The sequence below is a fragment of the Sus scrofa genome, chromosome 13 (genome assembly GCF_000003025.6).
Source record: "Sus scrofa isolate TJ Tabasco breed Duroc chromosome 13, Sscrofa11.1, whole genome shotgun sequence".
Lineage (NCBI taxonomy): Eukaryota > Metazoa > Chordata > Mammalia > Artiodactyla > Suidae > Sus > Sus scrofa.
The window spans coordinates 205,991,005-206,018,710 of NC_010455.5; the positions used below are offsets into that span (position 1 = coordinate 205,991,005).

Here is a 27,706-nt window from a genome sequence, read left to right on the forward strand (position 1 = left end):
CGTTAACCCACTGAGCAAGGGCAGGGACCGAACCCGCAACCTCATGGTTCCTAGTCGGATTCGTTAACCACGGCGCCACGACGGGAACTCCTCCTTCAGTTCTGATTTGTGGATTTCTCTCTTAAGACCCCCCATCACTCTCCCACTTACTAACAGTTTTTCTTTACTTTCTGGACACACTTGTTATTGCTGCATGAAAGGCTCCTTCTGCTCATTTCAACCTCTTGCGTCATCTGGGTTTTTAGTGTTTTGTTTTGTTTTGTTTTGTTTTAGGGCCGCTCCCGCAGCATATGGAGGTTCCCAGGCTAGGGGTCAGATCGGAGCTGTAGCCGCCAGCCTACATCACAGCCACAGCAACACCAGATCTGAGCCATGTCTGTGACCTACACCACAGGTCACAGCACCTCCGGATCCTTAATCCACTGAGCGAGGCCAGGGATTAAACCTGCGTCCTCATGGTTTCGGCCTGAGCCATGACGGGAACTCTGGGTTTTTTAGTTTTTAATTTATCTTCTACAGTCTCTACAACCATGCAACATGCTATGTCCACAAATGGAAGAAAACCTTTGGTTTGAAAAAAAAAAAAAAAAAAAAAAGGCTCAGTTAGGGTTTTGCAAGAGTCACCCTGTCATGTGTTCCGCCCTGGATCGCGTTGCTGGATCAGAGTTGATCCCAATAGAATTCTCCCTGACCCCGGACCTCTGGCGTCATTGGACACACGCTCAAGCCCAGACACGGTGAGCCCGGGGTGACTCCCTCTGGCTTCACTGTAATTAAACTTTCCCACGGGGTGTCGGATCACGGAGACAGTCGAGGCTATCGCACAGAGGACAAAGTCCCGCCAGCAGGTACAGTTAATCACCCGCTGGCTCTCAAGTTCAGTTTCCTCTGGGGGCATCTTCAGGACGAGGTCACACCCAGGTCCTCTGCCCTCAAAGGTGCCCCTCCCTCATCACATCAGGAGGGGGCCGGTTCTCAAGAAGGCCTGCGTGCAGAGTATCTCCGCCCCGGGGGTCAGCACAGCCCTGCCCATCTGGGCCACCCTGGGGTGGGGGGGAGCCCGTCTGCTGGTGGGGGGGGCGGACAGGAAGGGGTTGGCCCCGTCCTGCTGTGGCTCTATCCGCAGCCACCTCAGGATCTTAGGAACTTGCCTGGTCAACGTGCAAACCACTCAGAACAGTTCCTGGAACCTGGAAAGCGCTCCATCAAGATAGCTGTGCTTGTCGTGGCTATAAAACCATAAAGAAAAATTGCACCGCCAGCTGTCCCAGAAGCTGCGCCCTCAGAGGCGTTTTTCTTGAAACCTTGGCCTAAGGGGAGAGGGGGGCAGAGGGGAGCATTGAATCCCAACATCTGAAAGCCAACCAAACTGTGCAGATCGTGAGCCCCAGCGCCAAAAACGAAACGGGTTTAAAAACACTGCAGTCCCCCGCCACCGAGGAGCAGCCCGTCCGCAAGGACGCAGCCCAGACAGACAGGGACACCCTCCAGGTCCCTGCCGTGGTGGCCAGGGCCCTTCCTCCACTCTGCTTTCTGGGTCACGTCTGCAGGCTCACAGGAGGTGACAGCATCTCTCCCGAGTCACACTGCGGGTCGTCTGGGACGTCCCTTGGGCCGCTAAGAAAGGAGTGTGATTTCTCAGAAGGACAGATGGGGGAAAGGGCGCCTGTGCCTTTAAAGAGGGAGGCCAGGTCGCTGTCCATCACAGCTTCATCTGTCGCGCTCTGGGCTGTAAAGGAAACAGCCACCTGCCCCAGGTCTGTTTTATGACGCCCATGAACAGTGAGGGGCCTGACCGCGCCTGGGGCTGGGACGTCCTCGGAGGCCGGAGGGGCCGGGACAGCAGAAGTGGAGCAGAGGTGAGCCCCCTTCTTCCCTGCAGAGGGGCAGTGCCCCCCTGCCCCCCAGGAGGGCCGGAGGGGACAGACGGGGCGACTTCTCCCAGCCCTTGCTAGGCAGAGCCCTTCCTGGAAATAAATGCACCCCAATCTTCAGGGCCTCCTAGGGTCTCTTTGGGGCCAAGACATGGGTTTTTTTTTCCCTAATGCAAAGCAAGACATCACTATCTGAAGGGACAGCTGTGTTTTTATGTTAAAAAATGCTTTGGGGGCCGTTCGTTTAGTGTGCGTTTCTCCGAGCACCGTCAGGTTCTCCATCCCGGGCTTCGGGGGAGACCAGCGAGGTCAAACCACCCACTCACTGTGTTCACAACGGGGAAGCACAACAGCGATGTTGTGTAGCGATTACAGACGTCTCGGGGGAGATCGGGGCCCATTGTGGACTCCAGGCAGCGCTCACAAAGCCCACAGGGTGTGAGGCGCCATGGGGGGGCATCCCTGTGCCCCCCGCCCTCCGTGCACAAGTGTGGGGCCTGCGTGTAACCAGGGCTGCGCTTGCATCCGTCCATCTGCCCTGGGGGAGGCCACCAGCTCAACTGTGAGGGGGGTGGGGGGTGAGGAGTGGCCGTCTTGTCACTGTCCAGTCCAGCTCTCCATGGAGGGAGATGCCAGTCGGCTGGCTGGCCCCGCGAACCTGGGCATCACTTGGCACTAATCTTAGAGCAGGATTTCCAGGGCTGGGCTGTCCTGTCGATCATTTAAGCCAGGCTTTTATGTCCTTCTGTGCTTCGGACACTGGGGACTGGCCTGAAATGAGTAAACAATTCCTGGAAGGGCTGGAAGAGGCGGAGGCAGGTTCCTCGGAGGGTCCGCCCAGCAGGGGGTCTGGTGAGAGGAGCGACAGTCTCTGGCATCAGGGTGGGCAGGACTGGGGCTGCGGGCTGTCCTGGCCCCGAGCGGGGAGAGACCAGGGGAGGCGCCTGTCCTGTCCTGCGCCACCCCCCACCCCCGCCCCAGGCAGAATCCTACCCGCACACACCCGACGGCCATCTCCGGGAGTCTCGGAGCAGGTGCTCCAGACGCTGTGATCCGCTCCAGGGACAGCCCCTGGGACCACTCCGACCCAGGGTCTCTCCAGAAGCTGGGCTGACTTGGCAGTGTCCTTAAAACTGGACTCAGATTCTGCCAGATGCCAGGATTGCCCTGAAACGAAACCACACTCTCCTCCGATATGTGGGAGATTCTGCCCGCCCAGCATTTACCTGAGAGGCCGGCAGGACAAACCCCTGGAACCCCGAAGCCAGGCCAGTCCAGGTGTGAGCAGGTGAAAGGCAGCCCACACCTGCAGAGGTGGATGGCGAGCCTGCAGGGACCTCTGTCATTGTGACTGGTCCCTTGGTGGCCAAGTCTTTGGCCTTTATTAAAGCCAGGGATGCCCGGGAGTCACCCCTTTGGAGCTTGGAGCAGTGCCCTCGATGGTGTCAGCTGTTCTCTTGGAGCAATTTTCTCTGGAGAACAGGTGCATCGCCCAGGCCTGTGGGCCAGCTCCCCCTCGGCTTCCATCCTGTGGACCAGCAATAACCCCTGCTCACTGCCCATTCTCTCAATCGGACACTGGGGACTGGCCACTCACCCAGTTTGCAAAAAACCTTCAAGGTCGAAAGGGTCCCCAAAGACCCAGTCATGTCCAGCCCTGAATTGCCCGCATCCCCGGCTATTGCTGCTTATTCTTAAAGCTCCATAAAAACTCTCAAAGCGGAGTTCCCATTGTGGCTCAGCGGGTTAAGAATCCGACTAGCATCCCTGACGATGCGGGTTCGATCCTGACCTCACTCAGTGGGTTAAGGATCCGGCGTTGCCGTGAGCTGTGGTGTAGGTCACAGACGTGGCTTGGATCCCACGTTGCTCTGGCTGTGGTGTAGGCCGGCAGCTGCAGCTCTGATGCGACCCCTTGCCTGGAAACTTCCATATGCTTCAGGTGCGGCCCTAAAAGTTAAAAAACAAAACAAAACTCTCAAAGCAAAGTTTCTTGAATCATGCTTATGTTTCGGTACAGGCCATGCGGCATCGAGGCAAAAGAAGTGGATTCCTACATGCTACCCGGTTTCCCTGATAGGGTGGGGTTCAGCCACCAAGGTCGAGGCTGAGTAATATTTGCGATTAAAAACTGCTTGTTACCCCCAAAACCCAGGGTTTAAGGCCGAGGCCTCCAGACGGACTGGGCGTTGAAGGGCCTCTTTGGGACACGCAGGAAGGATACTGTGCTTCTCAGCCTGGAAATGGTGCCCCCAGACCTCAGCCTGTCCCCCGCCCCGGGACGAGGAGCACACCAGGAGGGCACTCTAAGCAAAAGGCATCAGGGAGAGGCTGTGGCTGTCAGCAGCACCTGCGGCTGTAGGAGACCCTTAGTGACGTAGTAACACCCCTGACGTAGTAGCAGCAGCAGGAACCGCTAGCTCGGGAGTGCTCGCCACCGCCAGGCACTGTCCTGCGTGTTTCAAGTTGCAATTCATTTTAAGTTCATTTTAACTCCCCTGGGCGGAAACAGCGGCCTGCGGCAGGAATTCCAGGGAGCTGGGGTAGGGTGGGGGTGGCACCCACTTCCTGAGCTGGCTGTTTATGGATGTGTGGGTGTGGTTGGCCTTTGGCACAGAGGCTTTTTTTTTTTTTTTTTTCTATTTCTCTTTTGCAAAAGAGTGCAGATTGCACGGTCTCTAAAGAGGCAGCTCAGGGCTCCGTTCTCTAGAGGACACAGACCTGGGCAGTGGCGCCCCAGGGCTTCCTCCCACGAGCTCATCTTTGCGCCTGTGCCCGTTCCGAGGTCGTCCGTATGTTGGCCTGGGTGGCATGTAGGCTGGGCTGTAGCTGCTGGGTGGATATGAATTTCCAAGCCTTGGACTGAGCCGGGGGGAGGAGGGTAGTGGGTGGAAGGAACAAAAGCATTGCTGGTCCTTGGGCTGGAAAGTAAATGTCGGCGTTAAGATCCTGCAGTGCCCCAAGGAGCCACCTCCCAAGTCCAAGGGGAAATTCCTCCTTAACTGCTTCTTTCCATTCTATCAAATTTTTATTAGACTTTTTAAAATTTTTCTTTTTTTTTTTTTTTTTTTGTCTTTTGTCTTTTTAGGGCCACACCCACGGCACATGGAAGTTCCCGGGCTAGGGGTCGAATCGGAGCTACAGCTGCCGGCCTGCACCACAACCACTGCAACTTGGGATCTGAGCCGCGTCGGTGACCTACACCACAGCTCTCGGCAACACCGGATCCTTCACCCACTGAGCGAGGCCAGGGATCGAACCTAAGACCTCATGGTTCCTAGTCGGATTCGTTTCTGCTGCGCCACGACAGGAACTCCCTAGACTTTTAATTTTCAAATAATTATATTGTCACGTGCAGCTATAGGAAGAAAATGCAGAGAGACCCAGGCACCCTTGACCCATTTTCCTCCAGTGGTGCCCTCTTGTGAGCTACAGTAAGATGTTGCCACCGGGCTGTTGACACTGGTGGAGTCCAGATCCAGAACATTCCACCCCCACCAGGACCCCTCTGCTCGCCTCATATGGCCTCACCCAATCCCTCTCTTCCCTCCCTCAACCCCGGCTGATGTCTTCACTGATGGCTTCTCCATCTCTGTGGGGTTGTCATGTCAAGAATGTTCTCTAAGAGTTCCCTTCGTGGCTTAACAAACCTGACTAGCATCCATGAGGACACAGGTTCGATCCCCGGCCTCACTCAGTGGGTTAACGATCCGGCGTTGCCGTGAGCTGTGGAGTAGGTCACAGCTGCGGCTTAGATCCGGTGTTGCTGTGGTTGTGGTGTAGGCTGGCAGCTGTACCTCTGATTCGAAACCTAGCCTGGGAACTTCTGCCCTAAAAAGCAAAAAAAAAAAAAAAAAAAAAAAAAGAATGTTTTCTAAATGCATTCATCCTGAGTTTGGGGATTGACTTTTTTCACTCAGCGTATTAATTCTCCAGAAACGCATCCAGGTTGTTGAGTGTATCCCAAGTTCGATCCTTTTTTATTACTGTGTAATATTCCATGGTGTGGCTGGACCACAGCCTGTTTCCCTGTTCACCTGGCGAGAGGCATCTGGGTTGTTTCCGGTTTGGGGCAATTCAAAGCAAAGCCGCTCTGCACATCTTGTACGGGCTTTCATGGGGACACAACATGCCATTTCTCTGCTCCCGAGGACACTTGCGAAGTCATACAGTAGTTGCCGGGTCCTTGTTTTTAAGATGCTGCCGAGCCATTTCCAGAGTAACTTAGCATTTCACCTGTCCTGCCAGCTCTGTGTGATCTGGTTTCTCCACAGCTTTTCCAGCTTTTGAGGTCGTCACTATTTTTCTTATTTTGCCTTTTTTTGATAAATGTGCAGTGATGTTTCCGTGCAGTTTTAATGTGCATTTCCCAACGACCGGCGTCACGTAGCCTTCGCTCGTGTCCAGTTACATCTGGACGTTCTCTTCCGTAAAACGTCTGCTCGTGTTCCCTGCGCGTGTTCACATGGAGTTGTTTTGTTTTTACTGTTGAGTCTTGACAGTTCTTTTCATCGTCTCTATTCAAGTCTTTGCCAGATACGTGGTTTGCAGGTATTTTTTCCCAGGCTATAGCTTTTCATCCTCTTAACAGGATTTTTCTCAGAGGAAAAGTTTAGTTTTGAAGGGAGTCCAGTTTATCAATTTTCCCTTTTATGGACCATGTTTTTGGTGTTGCGTCAAAGACTTCTCTGCCCAGCCCAAGAACCTGTCGTTCCCCTATTTTTTTTTTTTTCCTAAAAGTCTTATAGTTTTCTATTTTACATCCAAGGTCATTTTGCATTAATCTGTGTATAAACTGTGAGGGTTGGAGTTCCTGTTGCAGCTCAGCAGTAACAAACCCGACTAGTATCCATGAAGATGTGGGTTCGATCCCTGGCCTTGCTCAGTGGGTTAAGGATCTGCTGTTGCCGTGAGCTGTGGTGTAGGTCGTAGACATGGCTCGGATCTGGCATGGCTGTGGCTGTGGTGTAGGCTGGCAGCTGAATCTATTTTTCAACCCTGAACCTGGGAACCTCATATGCTGCGGGTGTGGCCCTAAAAAGACAAAAAAAAAAAAACTGGGGGTGAATCCAAGACTTCTTTTTCTGCCTGTTTGGAGTTCTAGGTCAGTTGCTGCAGCTCCACTCGTTGGAAAGCTGACTTGCTTTTTCTGTGGGTCAAACAGCAGCTGGGCATATTTGTGTGGGTATAAGTTCAGGTTCTCTGTTCTGTTCCGCTGGCATCTGTGTCTGTCCCTCCACCAATGCCACACAGCCGTGATTGTTAACTATATCATAGGTCTTAAAACCAGATAGACCCCTTTCATACTCCTTTTCAAGACGGGTTTAGCTCTCCTAGTTCCTTTTCCTTTTCATAGGAATGCTAGAATAATCTTGCCTGTTTGTACAAAAGAAAAAATCTTGCTGGAGTTGGTAGGACTTGTGCTGAACCTGTATATTAATTTGGGGAGAAGTGACATCTTTACTATCTTGGGTCCTTCCAGCCATAAAAGTTGCAGGGTTCACCATCTACATCTTTCTAAATTTCTTTCACCAGTGTTTTGTGTTCTCAGCACACAGCTTTTGTCTGTTTTGTTGTGTTTACACGTAAGCTGCTTGAGGTTTTTTCAATGTCTGTAAATGGTGCTGTGATTTTAATTCCCATGTCTGCACGGCCACTGCTTGTATATATAAGTACAATAGATTTTATGTATTTATCTTGTATCCCTTGACCTTGCTGAACACACTTATTAGTTCTAGGAGGGTTTTTGGTAGATTCCTTGGAATTTCCTAAGAAGACAGTCATGTCGTGGGCAACCAGGGACCGTTGTATTTCTCCTTTCTGATCTGCATATCTTTCATTTCCTTTTCTTGCCTTATTGCATTGTCTAGAACTTCCAGCTCTATATTTAATGAGTGTGAACAAGAGCAGACATCTTTGCCTGGTCACAGTCTGGGCAAGAAGCCTTCAGTCTTTTGCCTTTAAAGATACTATTAGCTGTAGGGTTTTTGTAGATGTCCTTTGTCAACTAAAGAGGTTCCCTTCTCTTTCTGTTTTTCTGAGGTTTTATCATGAACAGATGTTATTTTTTTCAAATGCTTTTTATGAATTCATTGATAGGATCTTGTGATTTCTTTAGATTACATTCATTGATTTCAAATATTGAACCAAACTTGCATCCCTGGAACAAACCCCACTTGACCTTGATGTATAAGTATTTTTATATTTTCCTGAATTCTAATTGCTGATAATTTTGTTGTGGATCTTTACATCTACGTTAATGAAGGATATTGGTTTGTAAGTTTCTTTTTTGTTGTCTTTGTTGGATTTGGTGTCAGATTAATACTAGCTTCATAACATGAATCGGAACATGTGCCCTCCTATTTTCTAGAAGACGTTGTTCAAAATTGTACTAATTCTTCTTTACGTGACTGGTATAATTCTCCAGTGAAATTATTTGCACCTGGAAATTTCTTTGGGGGAGCTTCTAAGTTAGAAATTCAACTTCTTTAATAGTTGTATAGACGGTTTAAATTACCTGCTTCTTATTGGATGAGTGGTATAGGTAGTTCATGCTTCTCTAGGAATTGGTCCATTTTCATCTAAGATGTCAAGGGTACATGTTTAGAGGTGTTTGTAGTCTTCCTTCAATGTGCTTTTGATGTCTACAGAGTCTGCAGTGACATCCCCCTTTCATTCCAAATATTGCTGATCTGTGTCTTCTCTCTGTATTTCTCTGTCCATCTTGCCAGAGGTTCGCCAATTCATTGATATTTTTAAATAACCCGCTCTTAGTTTCATTGATTTTCTGCCTCGTTTTCTATGTCATTAACTTCTCTTTTTATTCTTTCCTTGCTTCTGCTATTGTTGTGGGTGTATTTTGCTCTTCTCTTTCCAGGTTCTTAGATGACAGAATTGAGATTTTTCCTCTCTGCTAATGCAGACAGGCAGTGCTATAACCCGTCCTCTCAGCACTGTTAGCTGTGTCCCACAGCTGAATTTTCACGGGTTGTATTTTCATTTTCATTCAGCTCGCTGTCTATTTTTATATCCCTTGAGACTTCCTCTTTGACCCACTTATTTCTTAGACGGGTGTTGTTTCGTTTCAAAGTGTTTGGAGATTTTCCTGCTATCTTTCTGTTGAGGTCTAGTTGGATTCTTTTAAAAGTCCAAGACCTTCCTCTGCAGGGCTGCAGTTCTTTCGTATTTGCTGCAGTTTCGCGCGTGTGGACCCGCACAGGGACTGTTGCGGTGTGTGTGCTTTGTAGGCATCTGAAAAGAATGCGTGTTCTGCCCTTGTTAAATGGCGCGATCTATAAATATTGATTGTGGATGGATTTCTAAATTTGTCTCAAGACTTTGAGACAGATCATGCACTCGCGAAGCTTATGTGGTACATGATGTTTGCCAAAGGTTTCAGACCGAGTGATCTAAACTCCTGCTGAATTCGCCCAGGAGCCTGTGAAAGCCTCTCGCGGGTGACTCTTATCAGCGGAGCCACCGTTTTTCTTCCTTGGCTGGTGAGGACCCTGCTGAAGCATAGGGCTCAGAAGCCCCGGCCGACATCCTTCCTCTTGTAGTTCTGAGAGCTGCACCAAGACCTCGTCTTTCTTCTCATCAAACCATAGAACGCTAGAGCGGGAGGAGACCTCGGGTCATCTGGTCCACCCTTCCATGTGACAGGTGAAGGATGAGGTCCAAGAGATTCGGTCTGATGGTCTTTTTTAATATTTTTAGAGAATTAGCATATTTTTATTCTAGAGATGTATTGGATGTAGAGAAACAAAAACGGGGGGTGGGGGTGGGGGAGTGTGTATGTAACTTTGCAACCGACAAGCATCTACTCGTACGATTTTCCACCATCTCCTTCCAGCGTTTTTGTTTTGTTTTGTTTTGTTTTGTCTTTTTGCCATTTCTTGGGCCGCTCCCGCGGCATATGGAGGTTCCCAGGCTAGGGGTTGAATCGGAACTGTAGCCACCGGCCTATACCAGAGCCACAGCAACTCAGGATCCAAGCCGCGTCTGCAACCTACACCACAGCTCACGGCAACGCTGGATCGTTAACCCACTGAGCAAGGACAGGGACCGAACCCGCAACCTCATGGTTCCTAGTCGGATTCGTTAACCACTGCGCCACGACGGGAACTCCCTTCCAGCGTTTTTAAAAACGGGATCTCACTGTATGGTCATCTTTTTTTTTTTTTTTTTTTTACTTGAACAGTAGACATGAACGTTACCCAAGGCGTTGTTCCTACTAGTAGAATGTTCCCGCCGTACAGATCCACCATCGTTTGTCCAGAGCAGGTGGTGTCCACTTGATGGACCTCAAGGCTGTTACCAGTCTCACCGAGTTAAACACCCCTGCCATGAACATCTTCTGTGACCCACACGATTCTTTTCTAGACACGGAGACAACGCTCCGTCAAAGCCGAGGGGCCTTTTTAGCTGGCGCCCCAGGTGCCAACTGGATTATTACAGTTTTTTGGTTTGTTTGGACAGGCCTGGTTTTGATTTGCGCTGGTTTTCATGAAGGGTCAGGCATAGAGTAACAGGGCCGTTTGCATGAATTCAGGAGGAAGTCTCAGTTTTTAGGGCATGAGCCACTAGCCACCTGGAGCCAAAAAGGGACCTCTCCCCTCCTGAGAGCAGAGAGGGGCAGGAACGGAGCTGTGCGAGGCTGGGAGTCTCCCTAGCAGGCGGCCTGCATTGGACCCGGTCAGGAAGCAGGACAATGGGCAGGTCATATTCAGCCTGGGACCTGAACCTTGTAAAACCAGGCACCCAGCCCGGTTTTATGCGCCAGGCAACAAAGGGACACGCTTGCTCACCCTGGCCTGCTTCCTCTCTCTGTGACCTGCCGTGAGAACACTGTGTCTTGCCCTTAAAATATGCCTGGAACTGGCTTTGTCATAGTAATTGCCCCCATAAAATGGACCGGGGCACTTAGTGAAAACTGAGACAGTATTTAGAGACCCAGTCCTGCCTGCTTGGTACGGCTGGTGCTGACGGCGGGAGGACCACGGCCCAGGCCACTCTGCGGAGAACCTGCCGAGAGCAGCCCAGCAGGGAAACAGCATCTGAAGATGGACAGGAAACCCCGGGCCCAGGAGAGGCCCTGCCACTGGCCAGGTAGCCGGAGCGTCCCCCCAGGTACCAGGCAGCTCCCGGGCACCGCGTCAGTGCCCTTGCCCCTGCCCAGAGTGCGGGCTCAGCCCGCAACCCGCAGGGCTGCCCTTCCCATCGGTCTTTCTTTTCTCATCTGCAGAGAAAGAAGAACTGATCCAGAGCGTGCTGACCCAGGCTGCAGAACAGCTCTCAAGGTACAGAACCTTCTAGATACGTCCTCTCCAGGGCCGGGTGCGCTGGGTCTCGGTGGCGCTGGCGGGCCCCGTGCTCCGAGGCTGTCCTGGCCAGTAGGCTCTGGTGCCTCTCCTGCCCCTTCCGAACGGAAGCCTCCAGGTCTATAACTAAGGCCGCTTGGATGGGGTCCAGGAAGCGCCCGCCTGGCACCACAGACCATGTCTCGTGGGTACTTTCAGAATGAGAGCCCCCATGGCTGAGAATTTTCTCAGCTCTTCTGAAGCTAGGACTTCAACCTACGGACACTGACAGCTGCCCGGAGGGCGTGTGTAGATGCCAGGCCCAGGGTGCAGTGCTCTCCACTCCCCGGGCACTTCATGTGGCATCTTGCCGCCCCCGGGGTAATTCAGATGGGACAGGGCGTCGGGTGTTTTCTTAAAGCCCAGGAGTTGGTGACCGAATGGGTTGGGGCCTGGAGCAGGGTGTGCCAGGCCCCCTGAAGGTGGTCTGTGCCCAGCGGGCAAGGTGCGGGGGGCTGGGCCCTGCCGGCTGCGAGCCGAAGACCCGGGTCCTCCCCACAGAGCGCCTGGTCACCGCCCAGGTATGAGGAAGTAGACGCCCCTGCTCTGCATCCCAGGGACGGGGAAGTAGACACACCGGCTGCGGGTTCCCGTCTTGGAAAACACACCTCGGAGATAATTCGAGGGTGTATCCCCCCCCCATTCTCATGAATTCCTCAAAAGCAGCTCCTCCGTGCGAGCCCCTCACCCGCCCAGCTGCTGGCCTCAGCATGGCAGGGAGTCCGCAGATGTTGGCCAGACCTACTTGAATTTGGAGGATTCAATGAGTGATGCCGCTTTGTTTTGTGTCTTTCTTTCCCAGGGCATTTAAAATCAACGAACTGAAAGCGGAAGTTGCAAACCACTTGGCCGTACTAGAGAAGCGAGTTGAATGTGAGTGGCATTTTGATTCCTCTGCACTGATTTGTCCTTTTTGGAAATCGAAATAGAGTTGATTTCCCATGTCATGTTAGTTGCAGGCACACAGCACGGCAAGTCAGTTGCAGGTCGTTTCCCTCATCGGTTACCAGGGAACATTGAGTACCGCTCCCTGGGCCGAGCGGCGGGTCCTTGCTGGCGATCTCTTTCACGCACAGCAGGTGTATGTCTTAGTCCCAAACTCCTCATTTCCCCTTTGGTAACCGTGAGTTGGTTTTCTTTGTCTGTGAGTCTCTTTCTGTTTTGGAAATAAGTTGATTTGTGTGTGTGTATGTGTATATGTATGCACATATGTTTTTTAGATTCCACATATAAGTGATATCATATGATGTGTCTTTCACTTAGTATGATAATCTCTAGGTCCATCCATGTTGCTGCAGGTGGCATGATTTCGTTCCTTTTGATGGCTGAGTAGTATTCCATTGTGTGTATGTACTGTATCTTCTTTATCCATTTCTCTGTGGATGGACATTTAGTGACTAGTGCTGCAATGAACACAGGGGTGTAGGTATCTTTTCGAATGATGGTTTTCTCTGGGTGGACGCCCTGGAGTGGGATTGTTGGATCATATGGCAACTTTATATTTAGCTTTTCAAGGAACCACCGTACCGTTCTCCCGAGTAGCTGCACCACATGCCATCTCCACCAACAGTGTGGGAGGGTTCCCCTTTCGCCACACCCTCTCCAGCATTTATTATTTGTAGACTTTTTGAGGATGGTCATACCGACAGGTGTGAGGAATATCTCATTGTAGCTTTGATTTGCGTTTCTTGCCGATTGGTCTGTTGACTTCTATTTAAATTCGCTGCGGAACAGCGGCAGGGGGCGAAGGCGAGGGGGGCTGAGGCTGACATGGAACAACTGTTCATTGTGAGACACTCGAAACACACCTCTGAAGTTCACAAGGGCGCGAAAGAACATGAGGTGTCTTCTTTTTTTTTCAGGCCACGCCCGCAGCATATGGAGGTTCCCAGGCTGGGGGTCTGATTGGAGCTGTAGCTGCCAGCCTATGCCAGAGCCACCGCAACGCCACATCTGCAACCTACACCACATCTCACAGCAATGCCAGATCCTTAACCCACCGAGCGAGGCCAGGGATCGAACCCGCAACCTCATGGACCCTAGTCGGGTTCGTTACCGCTGAGCCACAACCGAACTCCACAACACGGAGGCATCTGAAGCATTTTATTTCTATTTGAAAAGTAATTCAGTGACACGCGCCGTGTTCTGAGTGACGTTAAGCGGAAGGTGACATGCAGCACGAGCCCCAGTAGCACAGAAGAGCTCGGAGCCCTGAGGCCCCAGAGAGGAGCTTGTGCAGAGAGGAGCTTGTGCAGAACAGCTTGTGCGTGGCCCGTTTCACACGGGTGAGGGCACAGCGACCCACACTCTGCGATTTCGCAATTTCGGGGGGGGGTGGCATATCTACAAAATCATTACCAAGTATTGATGCAGTGACCAAATACCTAAAATTCCAGGAGGAGAACTTCCAGACTCTCACACTTTGTGTCCCGGGCCATAAAAGAGGGACCTATGCTCGACCCCACGTGGCTCACGGCTCCCACACAGGGCACAATGGGCAGGCTCTTTGTCAACGTCAAGGTCACGCTGAACAGTCCGTGGGCACCGTGTTTACTGACTTCAGGGATGAGTAAACAGAATCTAAGCCTGAGGCCACCAGGGTCATGCCGTCAGCAGACTCCACCTGGCTGACCCACGGACTGTCACTTTTCATGGCCTGTATGCATTGCTTGGATTTTTCCAAGAAAAAAAAATTCAGGATTGCGTAAAAAAGGATCAAAAAAAAAAAAAAATTCACCTGAAGAACTTGAATCGTGATTACATAGTCACACTTTGCAAAGTGCAGTAACATCTTTTAAGCCCATTGGTTCGTTGGAGCCTCAGGAACAGGTCTGGTCCTCTGCTTGCTTGGTGATCCAGGAGCCACCACGGGAAAGGCGACAAAATGGGGACCAGCCCCAGGGGCCTGGCGGGGCTGCTCCCTGTCACCTTTCCCTACAGCCAGCTAGAGAGGCTGGGCCCCCACGAGGCAGCTGGGAACACAGCTAAGAACATAGCTGCAGCCATGGACTCTGGGTGCGGCTGCATTGAGCAGCAAGGGGGGTTCCCTGAGGGATTTGGGGGCGGGGGCGCTCAGAACAGGGCTCAGTAGCGTCGCAGCAGGAGTGATGCTTCAAACCCATGTGGAGTGATGCTGTGGGCGTGCTGATCTGGTGGATCGGGGCCCCGGAAGTACCGCAGAGGCCTCCCCCCCGGCCCCCAGGACCCCACAGCCCCTGTGGCCATGGCTGCAGACATCACTGTTTCTCTGCGTCGCAGCCGTAGGTCCAGAGTCTGGGCAGAGCTGGACCCTGTGCTCACGCCGCCCTGCAAGGAAGGCCTGAGAGAGCCAGAGCGCTAGTGCCCTGGGGCTGTCGTGACAACGCACCACACCCTGGGGGCACAAAACAGCAGAAGTGTTTTCTCTGGGTGCTGGCGGCCAGAAGTCCAAGATCAAGGTGTCAGCAGGGTCAGTCCCTCCCAGGGCTCGGAGGAGCACCCGCAGGGTCTGGTCTGGCCCCTGGCACTGCCAGCGGGCCTTGGCACACGGCTGTACCACCCCAGCCCGCTGCCATCTTTGCACCCCTCCCCCGCCTCTTGCTCAAGCCCCTCTGCCTCCTCCTGTTGGAACCTGGCTTTGGATTCAGGGCTCACCCTCGCCCAGGGGGGCTGCGTCTCAGGACCCTTTGTCTAAACAAGTCACATGCTGGTTCTGGGGGCCCCAGAGGTGAGCCTGTCTTTTCAGGGGGCAGAGTTCAACCCCCCTGCAGTGAGCATCTGGTATTTCCATCTCCTGCCATGGGAAGCGAGCTCAACTTCGCCCCACCGTGTAGGGAGCATCCCCGTGCCCCCAACCTGGGAAGGGGTTCAGCCGAAGAGCCCAAAAACCGGCCACTGCCGAGTCACCACCCACATTTAGAGAGGAAAGGTCACCTGGTCGGCCCTGCAGAGCAGATACGGGGCGGCAGGTGCCTCCCGCTGCGCCCGCGCCCTCCCCTCCAGCTCGCCCCGCTCCTCCCGCCCCCCGGAGCCAGCTCCAGTCCCGCCTTCCTTGTAAACAGGCGAGTTGAAGAGGCCATTAATTAATTGTCAGAACTCCTGCAGCGCTGTGCTGACCTCCGCTTGCGAGGCCGTGGACACAGCCGTCAGAGAAGCGCTTTCACTTGGCCTCCCTGTGGCTTGTCCTTGAGGCCCATGAAAGGACAGAGCCCATGGCCTGTCCCAGCCCCGAACCCTCCAGAACCGCTGGCTCTGCGGGGAAGCATCTCCCCAAGGGCCTTTGTGTAAGTCCCATAAATCAGGCAGATGCGCCCGAATTACTGGGAAGGGGGGGGTCCACCCCCACCCCCCGGGCACAGGCTCACTGCCCAGATGGCAGCTGCCCATGATGTTACTAGTGGTGCTCATTTCTAGCACCAGAGACCAGCCCTGAAGGAGGCAGCGGTGTTGCTGAGGAGGAGGGGGAGGGAACCTCGCAGGAGCTGCGGGCCGAGAGCGGCCTGGTGGGGGGCAGCAGGTCCCCCCCACCGCCCCATTTCAGCACCTTCCCCCACGTCGGCCCCCTGCGTCCCCACCTCCTGCAGTGGCCGACCGTGCCCAGGTCCGTGGCTGTGGGGGTCACACACCCAGGAGGTGGCATGGTTCAAGGGTCTCACCCTCCTTGAACCTGGGCACTTCCTCTCCTGGCCCTTACAGCTGCCGCCTCCCGGGCTCCACCAGCCTCCTTGGTGGCCAGGAGGTGGCCAAGCTTGCCTCACCTGCACTGAACCCCGGGGGGCCCGGGCTCTGAAGAGCCACTCAGACACAGCATCTGTGCCTCCCCAGAGACATCTCAGGGACCTTGGACGTGGACGGGAGTCGGGGGGGCAGCTCTGGAGGACAGGGGTCCCTTGGGGAACGGGTCACCTCAGCTGCTTAGAAAGTTGGTCCTGACCCTGCACAGCTGCCGGAAGCAAGGTGGCCTGGGCTGCTGGCCTGGGCAGGCCGCCGGGAACATGACCGGCAGGCCGCTGCGCTGGGCCCTGCCAGACACATGCACCTGCACACGCACCTGCACACACACACACACCCCCACATGCACACACTGTGAGCACACGCTGAAACACAGGCACGTACACACACGTACCTCCACATACATATACACAGAAATACACACACGCACCACACGCTCACGCACGCACACCCTTTATCTGAGCTGTTCGGGGCTGCTTCCTCCTTGCGTTCAAGGAGGCGCCCGCTGGAGCGGGTCGTCTGTAAACCACAGCACACTGGTTCGACTTGTTTTAAGTGGAATTTCCTGCTTTTTTTCGCCTCCTCAAACATACAGTTCTTTGAAATCAGCTCTACTTTTCTCCTCTTAATCCACCTTTCTTTCTCTGTAAAATGGTTTCCTTCGTGGGGAGGCTGGGGTCTCGCTTAGGTGAGAGGCTGCTTCATAAACACAGGACGCGGGGGGCGTCCCCTGGTTTCTGGGTGGACCTGGACCATCCCTGGCCTCCCTCCCTTCCTTCCTGGTTTGCAGGGCACCGGCACTGTGCCGGGCACCCCGCTGGGGCCCAGGGCAGCCCTGCCCCCACCCAGCCTTTGTCCCATAAGTTGATGCAAACAACCCAGAAGACGCAAAGCTGAAACCAAACCGGGCTTTTCCCTGCTCCTGGGGGTCTGTAACCAGTTTTCAAAGCTCTGCAGCCCTGCCAGGGCCTCTCCTGCCCACAAGGCCTCTTAGGTGGGCCCGATGGGGAGCGGGGAGGAGAGGGTAGGACAGAGCTGCCTCCGTGACCTTGACCGTTATTGTGCCGGTGCTTCTGCCCGCTGAGGCCCTGTCCCGGCAGCTGGTGTCCCTCTCAGAAAATCATTTTTCAGGACCCCCCCTTCATGGCAGCTGGGACCTGCAGAGGCCACAGAGCCCCTTCTAAAGTCCCAGAGAGGACAGTGTGTCCAGAGGGTGCGAAGCCTGGGACAGGCCGTGCTGTGGAGAAGACACCAGGGCTGGGGGGGGGGCCTCTGCGTCAATGTGGGCCCTGGTCTGTGCCCCCCGTGTGTGGGCCGAGACGTGGGAACAGGCATCCATCAAGGCTTGAGTCCTCAGTGGTCTCGGAGGCACAGGCCCTTGGGGGAGGCTGAGCTGGGCGGGCCTCCTCCCTCCCCCAGAACGGGGGAAGGGGGAGGTGAGCTGGGGAATCTTCCAGAAGGCAGCCTGTCCAGCGAGGCCTGGGAGGGGTGCCCCCCGCCCTGGCCCGGCCCGGGTGTGCGGGTGCCTGAACCCACGGCTCTCATGGTCTCCGGGCTTCCTCCCCGCCGCCCGGCTCGTGAATCCCACAGCACGCGGCTCTCCTCTCCCATCCGTCAACCGTGCTTGTGCCGTCTCGTTACTCACCATCGATTTCCTTGGCAACCGGGCTCTTCTTACACATCATTGCCATAAATTCTGAAGCCCCGAGATTCACATTGGTGATATGGCACCATGTCGCCCAAAGGGCTTAACCTAACATCACCCCCAGTAAATGGCCAAGGAATCTGATCTATGTCACTTCCGGGATTGATACCACAAACATCGGGCACCCCCCAGGACCCTGCGCTGGGAGGGACCTGCTCACAGGAGCGCCCTGGACCTGCGGATAATGGAAAAAGGCAAATGAGAAAACAGAGCAGCAGGACCCCCGGGCTGTCTTTTTAAAACGAAGCCTAAGAGACAGATGGATAGACATTTGGAACGCACAGGAAGGGCACACGCCTGTATCTCTAACACTGAATGGGTTGTTTTCTGGTCTACGAGGACCGTGGGTGATTTTTTTTTTTTTTTTTTGGCTTTTTGGCTTTTTGACTTTTTGTCTTTATAGGGCTGCACCTGCGGCACATGGAGGTTCCCAGGCTAGGGGTCCAATCAGAGCAGTAGCCAGGCCCACACCAGAGTCACAGCAACGCAGGATCCGAGCCATGTCTTTGACCTGCACCACAGCTCACGGCAACGCCAGATCCTTAACCCACTGAGCGAGGCCAGGGATCGAACCTGCATCCTCATGGATGCCTGTCGGGTTCAATAACCACTGAGCCACGACAGGAACTCCGCATGGGTAAATTTTTAAATACTCTTCTTTGTTCTGTGTCCCCCCATTCGCTGCAGCGATCATGGGTGATTCTGTTTTCAGAAAAATGGTGATGGGAACATAATGACGGTCCAGGGAGCCCTGTTTGGACTCTGCACTGGGTGCTCCAGCTCCTGCCCAGGTCCACTCGCTCTGGATCCAGGTCCATACCACATGTCAGGTCTCTTCTTCAGACTTGCTCAGCTTCCGAAATTCTCTGCCCTTTACGCACTAACAGCCCCTCCCCGAGCCCGTTCCTGCTGCTGAGGGCCAATCTTCCTCTTGTCCCAGAGGCAGACCCGCCAGCGTGGCTCCGAGGTGGTCCACGCCTCCTTGGGGTGAGCGTCCAGCGCTGGGACTGAGGCCGAGGCATGCCCTTGGGCGGCGTGCGCTCCTGGACCAAATGCGAACTGTAAAGGGTGCCAGCGGATGTGTCTTTTCTTGGAACAGGACCCGTGCTTTCATCCGCCGCCTATCAGGGTCCATGGGGCAAGAAAGCGCCAAGAGCATCCCACCCCAAAGGAGGCTGTGGGAGCGCGGGGCCCTTCCCCACCCGCGGCTCCCATCCTGGTCCAGGAGGGCGGAGGCAGGTTTTGAGCCTCCCCCGCTGCATCCAGCGGGGCACAGAAGCAGGTCACTAGGACCAGATCTGAAATCAGACCATCCCGAGTCCTGCTGCTCGGGCAGAAGGAAGGGGCCTGTAGCCTTCCCCACCCCACCCCGCCCCCCATCAGCCCCTGGCCCTGAAATGTTTAGAAAATCTTCCAGGGAGGTTACGGTTCCTGCCAGGCGGCCCTGCCTTGAGCTGTGGCAGTTCCTCCCGGTGGGAGGGGATTGATGGAAACAGCGGAAGTCACTGAGCTGCTTTGTTTTTCTTTTAGTAACCATCCGCATTTTATTTTTAGCCCTATTCAGAGCCACACTTGATGAAAGGGGGAATGAGTGGCATCGTGGGTAGTATCTTTTTGCCTAAAAATTGAAGTGTGATTACAAAGTAACAAAGCTAATCTTTTTTCTTATGAACTAACTCAAGTCTAAGCGCCTTTCAGCACGCACCTGCTAGAGGGACTGGCTTAGGGTTGAGTACTTGCAGGTGTGAACACCAGTCACCCTTTGAAGGACGAACGAGTGCCCTGACTTAAGGGACCCCTTGTCGTGGGACCCCGGGATGGTGACCAAGTCCAGGTTCTGCTCGTCCTTGACCTGCCGTGTTCGTTTCTCATCCATTTCAAGTCAGCACTTGGGGTGAACTGCTCTGCAGAGGACCTTAAAATGCAAAGCTCTTATCTTAATGAAAATGTGGTCCTTGGTGGGAAGACTGGGGTTTTGCCCCCGAGCCTTCATTGCATTTTAATTCTCTGGGAGCACGAATCCCCCTGTTCTTTGGGAGATAAAAGACCCTCTGTCCCGTGCCCTCAGCTGGTGCTTAGGGCTGGAGAGAAAGCAAGAAGGGGATGCAGGAAGAGGGGCACTTCGGGAAGGGGGTCGGGAAGGGGCTTCTGTCCTGGAGGCACAAGCCCCCAGCGAGGCAGCAGCCCGAGGCAGGAGGGGGACACGGGAGCCGTGGGTGGGCCCCCAATTACAGCCTCCCCCATCCCCTGTGGGTATCCATGGTAACCGCTCGCTTCTCTCTGGCTCCAGTGGAAGGACTGAAGGTGGTGGAGATTGAGAAATGCAAGAGTGACATTAAAAAGATGAGAGAGGAGCTGGCAGCCAGAAGCAACAGGTAAGCGCGGTGCGGGCGCGTCGCATCGCAGGCGGGCGGGCGGGCGGGCAGGCGGCCAGGAGATCCCTGCCCTGCGGGGACACACGGGGTGCAGGGGTGGGGGGCCTGGGCTTTTTTTTCCCCCCAAAGCAAGGCTGGAGAATCCGGCCAGCCCTGGGGGGAGCTCATCTGGGGTTCGCTTCCCCATTACACAGCTTTCTCATCGTAAAAGAGTTTACGGCAGAGGGAGGCTGGGAGGATGGCTTCGCAGAAACGGAGAGGATTCTTCCCACAGATCCAAGTGTTAGGATTCACTTCCCCAGCTTGAAAGAAGTGGCTATCGATTTTTCTGAGAAAGGGAACAAGCCAGGAGATTGGTCGCAGGGACCCGTGTCCTGGTGGCCCAGGAGCCCCGCTCCCGTGGGGACATGCCCACAGCACAGGGCAGCGGGTCAGGGGAGGGAGGCCGCCTGCTGGACACAGAAATCGCTTGTCCGCTCAGCATCTGTGCGGCTCAGCCCTCTGGCTTCCCTGATGGCCCGGCTGTCGCTGGGCCTCGTCCTGGGGCCAGTCCTAACGCCCAGGCGGGAAGAGCCAACAGGCCAGACCCTGTCCCAGCCCTCCGGCGACCAGTCTCCAAAGGGCTGCCCGTGCCCAAGGGCCATGTGCTGTGGAGAGAGGGTGTTTCCTCTGGGTCACTACCCTGCTGTCCCCATCTCACCCACAAGCTCCGTGCTGTGTCCACGGAGCCCACAGAGGACTCGCAGGAAGTGGAGGCAGGCGGGGGTTAAGGTGCCGTCGACCTGCAGTATTGTATCACTTTCAGGTGGGAGTTCCCATCATGGCTCAGAGATAAAGAACCTGACCAGTATCCGTGAGGACGCGGGTTCGATCCCTGGCCTCGCTCCGTGGGTTAAGAATCCAGGGTTGCTGTGAGCTGTGGTGTAGGTCACAGATGCGTCTCAGATCTGGCATTGCTGTGGCTGTGGTGCAGCTGTCGCTCCAATTAGACCCCTAGCCTGGGAACCTCCATATGCTGTGGGTGAGCTCAGATGGAGGACAAGCCCTAAGTGTTTGCACTACCCCTTTCGCCTCTGAGGATGGCAGGGTCCCTAAGAAGCAAAAAAAGCAAAAAAAAAAAAGCAGGAGGCGTTTTTATAGTACAGCCTCTCGTCCCTCTTCAGACAATTAAATCCTGCCACCTGCCCAGCAGCCGGGCCTGAGTCCCGACCCGCCCCCCGGCACTGGTGCTCGCCCCCCACCCCACCCCCACCGTGTGGCAGGCACCCTCCTCTGTAAGAGCAAGGCTGGGGAGGGGTGACGCCTGGTGGGGTTCCTGGCGGGTGCTGGTCCTGCAGTCAGGGTGCAAGAGGAGAAGCAAAATTTTGTCCCAGTTGTGTGCTTCCTGAAGCTGCTCTAAGGAAGCTCGCGGCTGCAAACAGCAGGTGTTTATTCCCCCCAGTTCTGAGGGGCAGAGGTCCGTGATGAGGTGTCAGGAGTCCAGGCCCCCTCTGCAGGCTCTCGGGGAGAATCTGCCATTCTTGGGGCTCCTGGGCTTATAGAGACGTCACTCAGTCTCTGCCTCTGTCTTCACATGGCCATTTCTCTTTGTGTGTCTGTCACTGTGTCCAACTGTCCCCTTTTTAAAAGGACACCGGGTGTTCCCGTTGTGGCTCAGTGGATTATGTACCCAACATAGTCTCCGAGGAGATGCGGGTTCAATCCCTGGCCTCGGATCCAGCGTTGCTGTCAGCTGCAGCGTAGGTTGCAGATGCGGCTCGGATCTGGCATTGCCGTGGCTGTGGTGTAGACTGGAAGCTGCAGCTTAGATGCTACCCTGGCCCAGCAACTTCCATATACCGTGGTTGTGGCCCTAAAAAATAAAAAAAAAAATTAAGATAAAAAAATAAAAGGGCTAGGGGCCAGCAGCCTACTCCAACCTTAGCTCATTACATCTGTAACAACCCTGTTTGCAAATGAAGTCCCTTCATGGCGCTGGGGGGTCAGAGCTTCAACACGCGGCTCCTGGGGACACAGCTCCACTCTTGGAGAAGACCTGCCCGATCGCAGAGACGCCCCTGCAGGCGTCCGTCTAGAGCAGAGTGGGCCGAGCTGAGGCTCATCCAAGCAATGACGCCCCCAGAAGCACGTTTTTGGAGCCTCCCGGTGCCCTGAGCCTGTCGAGAGCGTACAGTCTCAGCGGCGGCTTTCACAGCCTCCCGGGAGGTGGGAGACGGGAACTGTGACTCTTCCACCAAACAGAATGGGGTGAAGTCTCCACCGCTGCTGACACAGTTGGGAAGAAGCCCAGGCTCCCAGGCCCAGGTCTGATCCCTGGCGATATTGCCAACCTGGCCCTGGCCCAGAGCCCAGCACCCCATCGTGCCAGGGCAGATGGCACTGCCGTTGCCTCCTGGGAATCAGCTTGGGTGGAGGATAAGCCCTAAGCGTTTGCACTGCCCCCTTAATCCTGCAAGGGAGCCCCGCAGCCCCTCGGCATCCTGGGACGGGGCCTGTCACCTGGGGGAGAGGTCGCACGGCTGAGCCTCTCTTTCTCATGATGTCAACCAGCCGGGCAGTGATCCTGCCTCTGGGAGGACAGTCGGGGGAACAAAGATGCCAGGCTGGGTGAACGCAGCCCTGTACCCACCCGGGTGGGCCGTGAGGGTGCTGGCCACCCTCCCCACAGCCCCCAGGGGTCTGCGTGGACCAGAACCACCTTCTCAGGGAGTGGGCATAGCGGTCCGATGGGGGCTGACCCACAGACACCCCCGGGACAGGCTGCACGCCTTTGAGGCTCATGCCCTGGGTTTCGCTCGGTATCTCCCACACGAGGTAAGAGGTGAGTGCCCGCCCACGTGCAAGGCAGGGCCAGGCTCACGGAGCACGTGCCCGCAGAGTGGAGCTCGCTGGTCCACCCCAGCGGGGGAGCCATGGAGCCCAGGTGGCATCTGGGGGCTCTGGGCTCTGTCATCTCTGCTTTCACCCCAAACCAATGGCCTTCACCAGCAGACTGAGCCCCAAGGGAGGGGAGATGGGAGCCCAGAAAAGGAAAGCAAAGATAAGCCCCGCATAGAATGAAAAGGAAAGGCACCATGCCAGCTGCTGTGTCAGCTGGAGGATGCCGGTTCCCGTGGCAACAGGCCGCGGAGGGAGCAGGCGGGGGCGCCTGGCCGCGGCAGGAAGGCCCTGGCAGGAGGTGCCAGGCACACGGCAGATGCTCCTGACGCTGGGATTTTCGAGGAAGCAGCTGGGTTCCAGCATCAAACCATCTCCCGTGGTGAAAGGCTTACACAGCCCTCCTGGGAAAAGCGCATGACGTACCTGAACGGCACGTGTGTGGATGTTTGTACGCAAGACCCGAAAAGCAGAGACGGCATCGTGGCCACGCCACCTGGGTTCTTCAGAGCACAGACCAAGTTCGTCCCTGCTTGGGAGCGGGCGAGAACCTCTGTCCATCCTCCTGAAGAGAGGGGTGAATTGTTCAGTGTTAGCTTTCGGGACACGCTCTACGCAGCGATTCCTTTTCCGCCTCACCTAAAAATCCCCTCCCGTCCCATGCGAGTCCTGTAACCACGAGATGACCTAAGACTCTCCCTCGTTGAGGTTTCCATGATTTCCCGTCTGGGGACATTCGGGTGGCCTCTCGTTTGGCTGGGTGCTTTTGCCACAGCAGATACCGCAGGGGTGAATGCCTGCGAGCTCTTTGCCTGCGTCTAATTCTTTTCTTAAGCTAAATTCCCCAGAGGAGCCTTGCAGTTTAAAGGACAGAATGTCTTCATGGGCTTTGACGACGTGCTGTTAAATTCCTCTCCCAGAAGACGGAACTTGAGCTACAAATGGGACTTGAGCTGCAAACCGCGTGAGCTCCCGTGCTGGCCTCCTCCAGCCTGAGACGCTCACACTCGGGGCGCAGACCCCCCTTTTCAGGGGGGGGATGGACAGACCTTCTTTCCGAAGGAGTCGAAGTGCCCAGGTGGGGGGCGGGGGGCCCAGGAGCTGCCCGACGGGCCCTGACGTTGGAAGGGGCTTCCCGCCCAAACCTCCACGGTTCTTTTGTTCTCTTCTGGATGCCTTGATGCGAAGCGACATCGAATTCCCCTCTCCACCCCTGGGTAGTGGGGACACGTGGGGACATCCCCGTCACAGGAGGCGGGACGGATGACCCGTGTCCGCCACGCCCGAGGCCAGAGGAGGACCTGCTGTTTGAGGTTGTGCTCTCCGAAGCAGCAGTCAAGAGTTTGTGATGCTGAAAAAACAAGTCGCCGAAGCTCAGTCCAGTTCCATTCTTGTTTAAAATGCCCAGGGGCTGTCCATGCGTGCCTGTGCCTAGGAAAGTTCTGGAAGGATACCCTGGCAGAAAGTATGTCCAGGTGTGAGGTTTAGAGAAAAGGAGGGGGTGAAATAGGCCTTATGTTTTTTTCACTTCTATTTCTTTTTTTTTTTTTTGGAACGAAATTATTTTACTTGCATCATTTTAAAAAAGCTTGAGTTCCTGTCATGGCTCAGTGAACGAATCCGACTAGGAACCATGAGGTTGCAGGTTCAATCCCTGGCCTTGCTCAGTAGGTGAAGGATCCGGCATTGCCGCGAGCTGTGGTGTAGGTTGCAGACTCGGCTCCAATCTGGCGTCGTTGTGGCTGTGGTGTAGGCTGGCAGCTACAGCTCCGATTCGACCCCAGCCTGGAACTTCCATATGCTGTGGGTGTGGCCCTAGGAAAAGACAAAAAATTAAATTTAAAAAAAAAAAGAAGAAGCCTACCTAGTGAAGACGGCGTGTTTTTTGAGCGTTCGCTTTTCCGCCAGGCGGTCCAGGCAGGGGCCTCGGAGTTGAGCAAGGAAGCATCACTGGTTTTATGACGTCATCTTCCTAACACATAAGACCAAAGGGGTTTGTGGGGTTTGACTTTGTTTAGGTTTTGGGGTTTGGGCTTGTTTTTGCTCTGATGAGGTCCCCACAATCCACTGCCCAGGTGACAGCAAGAGGCAGCAGCGTTAGAACAAACCTTTGCTTTTCTCTTCAGGACCAGCTGTCCCTGTAAGTACAGCTTTTTGGACAATAACAAGAAGTTGACGCCTCGACGCGATGTCCCCACGTATCCCAAGGTAAGGCGACCTCCGTCCTCTGAAGAAAAGGCGGTCTGTGTCCACGGCCCCACCCACGGCCAGCCCTGCTATCTGCACCCTTGCAAAACCAGCTCACGCCGGGGCCCAGGGCTGTGGGTGCTCCTGTTATTCTTAAGCAGGATTTATTCTCTCTGTGACATTTGTTTGGTAAAAGTGGTCCCAGACCACAGCTCACTGTGTCAGGAGACCACAGCCCCTCCTGGGTGTCCGCTCAGGCCCCCTCGCTGACGAGATGACTGGTCTTTAGACTCAGATGTTACATGAAAGAACTTTCAGTCTCTCTTTTTTTTTTTTTTTTGTCTTTTTCCAGGGCTGCACCTGCAGCATATGGAGGTTCCCAGGCTAGGGGTCGAATCGGAGCTGTAGCCACCAGCCTGCACCACAGCCACAGCCACGCAGGATTGGAGCCGTGTCTGCGACCTACACCACAACTCATGGCAACACCGGATCCTTCACCCACTGAGCGAGGCCAGGGATGGAACCCTCAACCTCATGGTTCCTAGTCAGATTCGTTAACCACTGAGCCATGATGGGAACTCCTAGAACTTTCAGTCTTAATGAAACTGTTTAAAATCTGCTTCGTTGCATCTCCTGTCCCTGGACAACATGGAGTTGTCACAGGAAGTGTTGCCTTTTTGTCACAAAGGATTTGTCAGTTACAGAGCCCCCGGGCCCTCGTTAAAGCCTCAGTGTCCTGGGATCCGGGGGACGGTTCCCCAAACAGTAAAGACGCGTCTGGTGATGGTGACCCCGTCCCCCACCCGCCTTCAGCTGGTGACCGAGCGGGGTCCTGGGCCAGCCCACCTTTGACATCCTCTTGTGCCAAGATTCGGGCTGGAAACGGCCGGGCTCCTGGATTCAGAGGACCTGGCTGTTCAGACCCCCCCACCCCCGCCGTTCCCACAGCAGCAAAGATGCTTCCAGAGCCTCCTGCCAGGGGCTTCCCCACTCGGATACAAAGACGAGCTAATACTCTTGGAGGTTTTCACGTGGGCCTGTCGTGCCCGGTCCAGTAGGACCACGTGACCCACGTGTCAGGATCCGGCCCAAGGAGTCAGGAGGCCCAGCCTAGGTCCAGAACAAAGGGTGCCAACCCTCCAGGGCAGGTCCTTTAAAAACATACCTGGGGTGGGGGTGGGGGGGTCCCTTCGTGGCTCAGTGGTTAACAAACCCAACTAGTATCCATGAGGATGCGGGTTCGGTCTCTGGCCTCGCTCAGTGGGTTAAGGATTCAACGTTGCCATGAGCTGTGGTGCAGGCCAGCGGCTGTAGCTCGGATTCGACCCCTAGCCTGGGAACTTCCACATGCCATTAGTGTGGCCCTAAAAAAAAAATAAGACAAAATATAAATAAAAAATTAAAAACACACCTAGGACCTAGGAGACGGCTCTGTCTCGTCCCAAAGCACCCCGACTGTCTCATGTCTGGAATCTTCGGCTTCCTGCAACAGTGTAGGCGGAACTCGGGGTTCCTTGGGACCAGCCCCTCGGTAGGCTGTGCCGTCCTAGCCCACAGCTCATCCTGCGACAAGCCTCAGACTAGCTTCTTAGCCAGCACCTGAATCTATGCCAGTGGGACCTTTCCCTGGATTTCTCCTCCCTGTGCTTGTGGGGGCGGGTTTACTGGGATGTCGCTAGCGGGTAGTAAAGGCCACCTGCTGTAGGCGTGGACTGCGGTGACGTGTGACAGCCTCACGTGGTCGCGTGCCCCCCACCACACTCAAGGCGTGAGCAGTCTGTCTTCCCCAGACGTCCCCCGTCCTTCCCGGCACGGTCCCCTGCCCTGGACACCACGGGCGGGATGTCACGCCCGCCCCAGAATTCCAACGGGTGTAGCTTTGAGTCCACACAGGTGCCCTGAAAGGGGAGCAGGAGCGGGAGCATCCGGCAGCCTTTGCCTCAGCGCAGAGGCCCCAGGGGAGGCGCTAACCCCACTCCCCTGTCCCCTCCAGTACCTGCTGTCCCCCGAGACCATAGACGCCCTGCGGAAGCCCACCTTCGACGTCTGGCTCTGGGAGCCCAACGAGGTGAGTGAGGGAGCCGCCCGGGGCCGGACGGGCCTCAGGGACCAGTGGGGGGGGGGCGCTGGCTCTTCTCAGCTTCTCCTTGTTCTTCCTTTACTTTTAACCTGACTCCAGGTTTGCATCTAGGCTGCCCTTGGGGGCCCAGGGGCTGTGAGAAGGGGGCCTGGCACCCGGCTCTGGCTCTGCAGGGGGCCCTACCCCCACCACCCCAGCAACCCCTGCATCCTGACTCCAGGCGGCTGCCTGTCCCACCGAGCCCGCCTGGAGCAGGGCTCCCAGGCATTGGGGAGAGTTTCCAGAATTGGTTCTGCTGAGAGCAAGGCAGCCCGGGCGGCTGTATTGCAGCTGGATGCTAGGGAGAGAGGCCCAGGACCAGGCGTGGCTTCTTGCAGCAAGACAGCTCTTTAAAACTTTTTGAGAAAACACAAACATGAAGTTTTCTGGACGAGTCTGTTACCCAACACTATCAGTTATACCCCCCTCTCTGAACCCCAAGAAGACAGAAAGTCCCTCCCAGGGGACGCCAGGCCACCAACATCGACTGGCTCTTCCAG

The 27,706-nt window shown here is 55.0% G+C and overlaps 1 protein-coding gene across 6 annotated transcripts in view; it reads left to right on the plus strand.

Annotated features, from left to right (window-relative positions):
* Positions 1 to 27,706, plus strand: part of PDE9A (phosphodiesterase 9A) — a 96,640-nt gene that overhangs the window by 52,663 nt on the left and 16,271 nt on the right. For 2 of the 6 annotated variants that reach the window (XM_013981283.2, XM_005654079.2), the window contains exons 5-9: positions 11,119 to 11,173; positions 12,036 to 12,106; positions 19,939 to 20,023; positions 25,027 to 25,108; positions 27,081 to 27,155. In XM_013981283.2, coding sequence (XP_013836737.2) covers positions 11,119 to 11,173; positions 12,036 to 12,106; positions 19,939 to 20,023; positions 25,027 to 25,108; positions 27,081 to 27,155 — 368 coding nt within the window. Of the gene's footprint in view, positions 1 to 616; positions 849 to 1,362; positions 1,860 to 6,895; positions 11,004 to 11,118; positions 11,174 to 12,035; positions 12,107 to 19,938; positions 20,024 to 25,026; positions 25,109 to 27,080; positions 27,156 to 27,706 lie in introns of those variants that run through there. The other 4 variants (XM_013981289.2, XM_013981287.2, XM_021071038.1 and 1 more) reach the window with 4 other exon arrangements.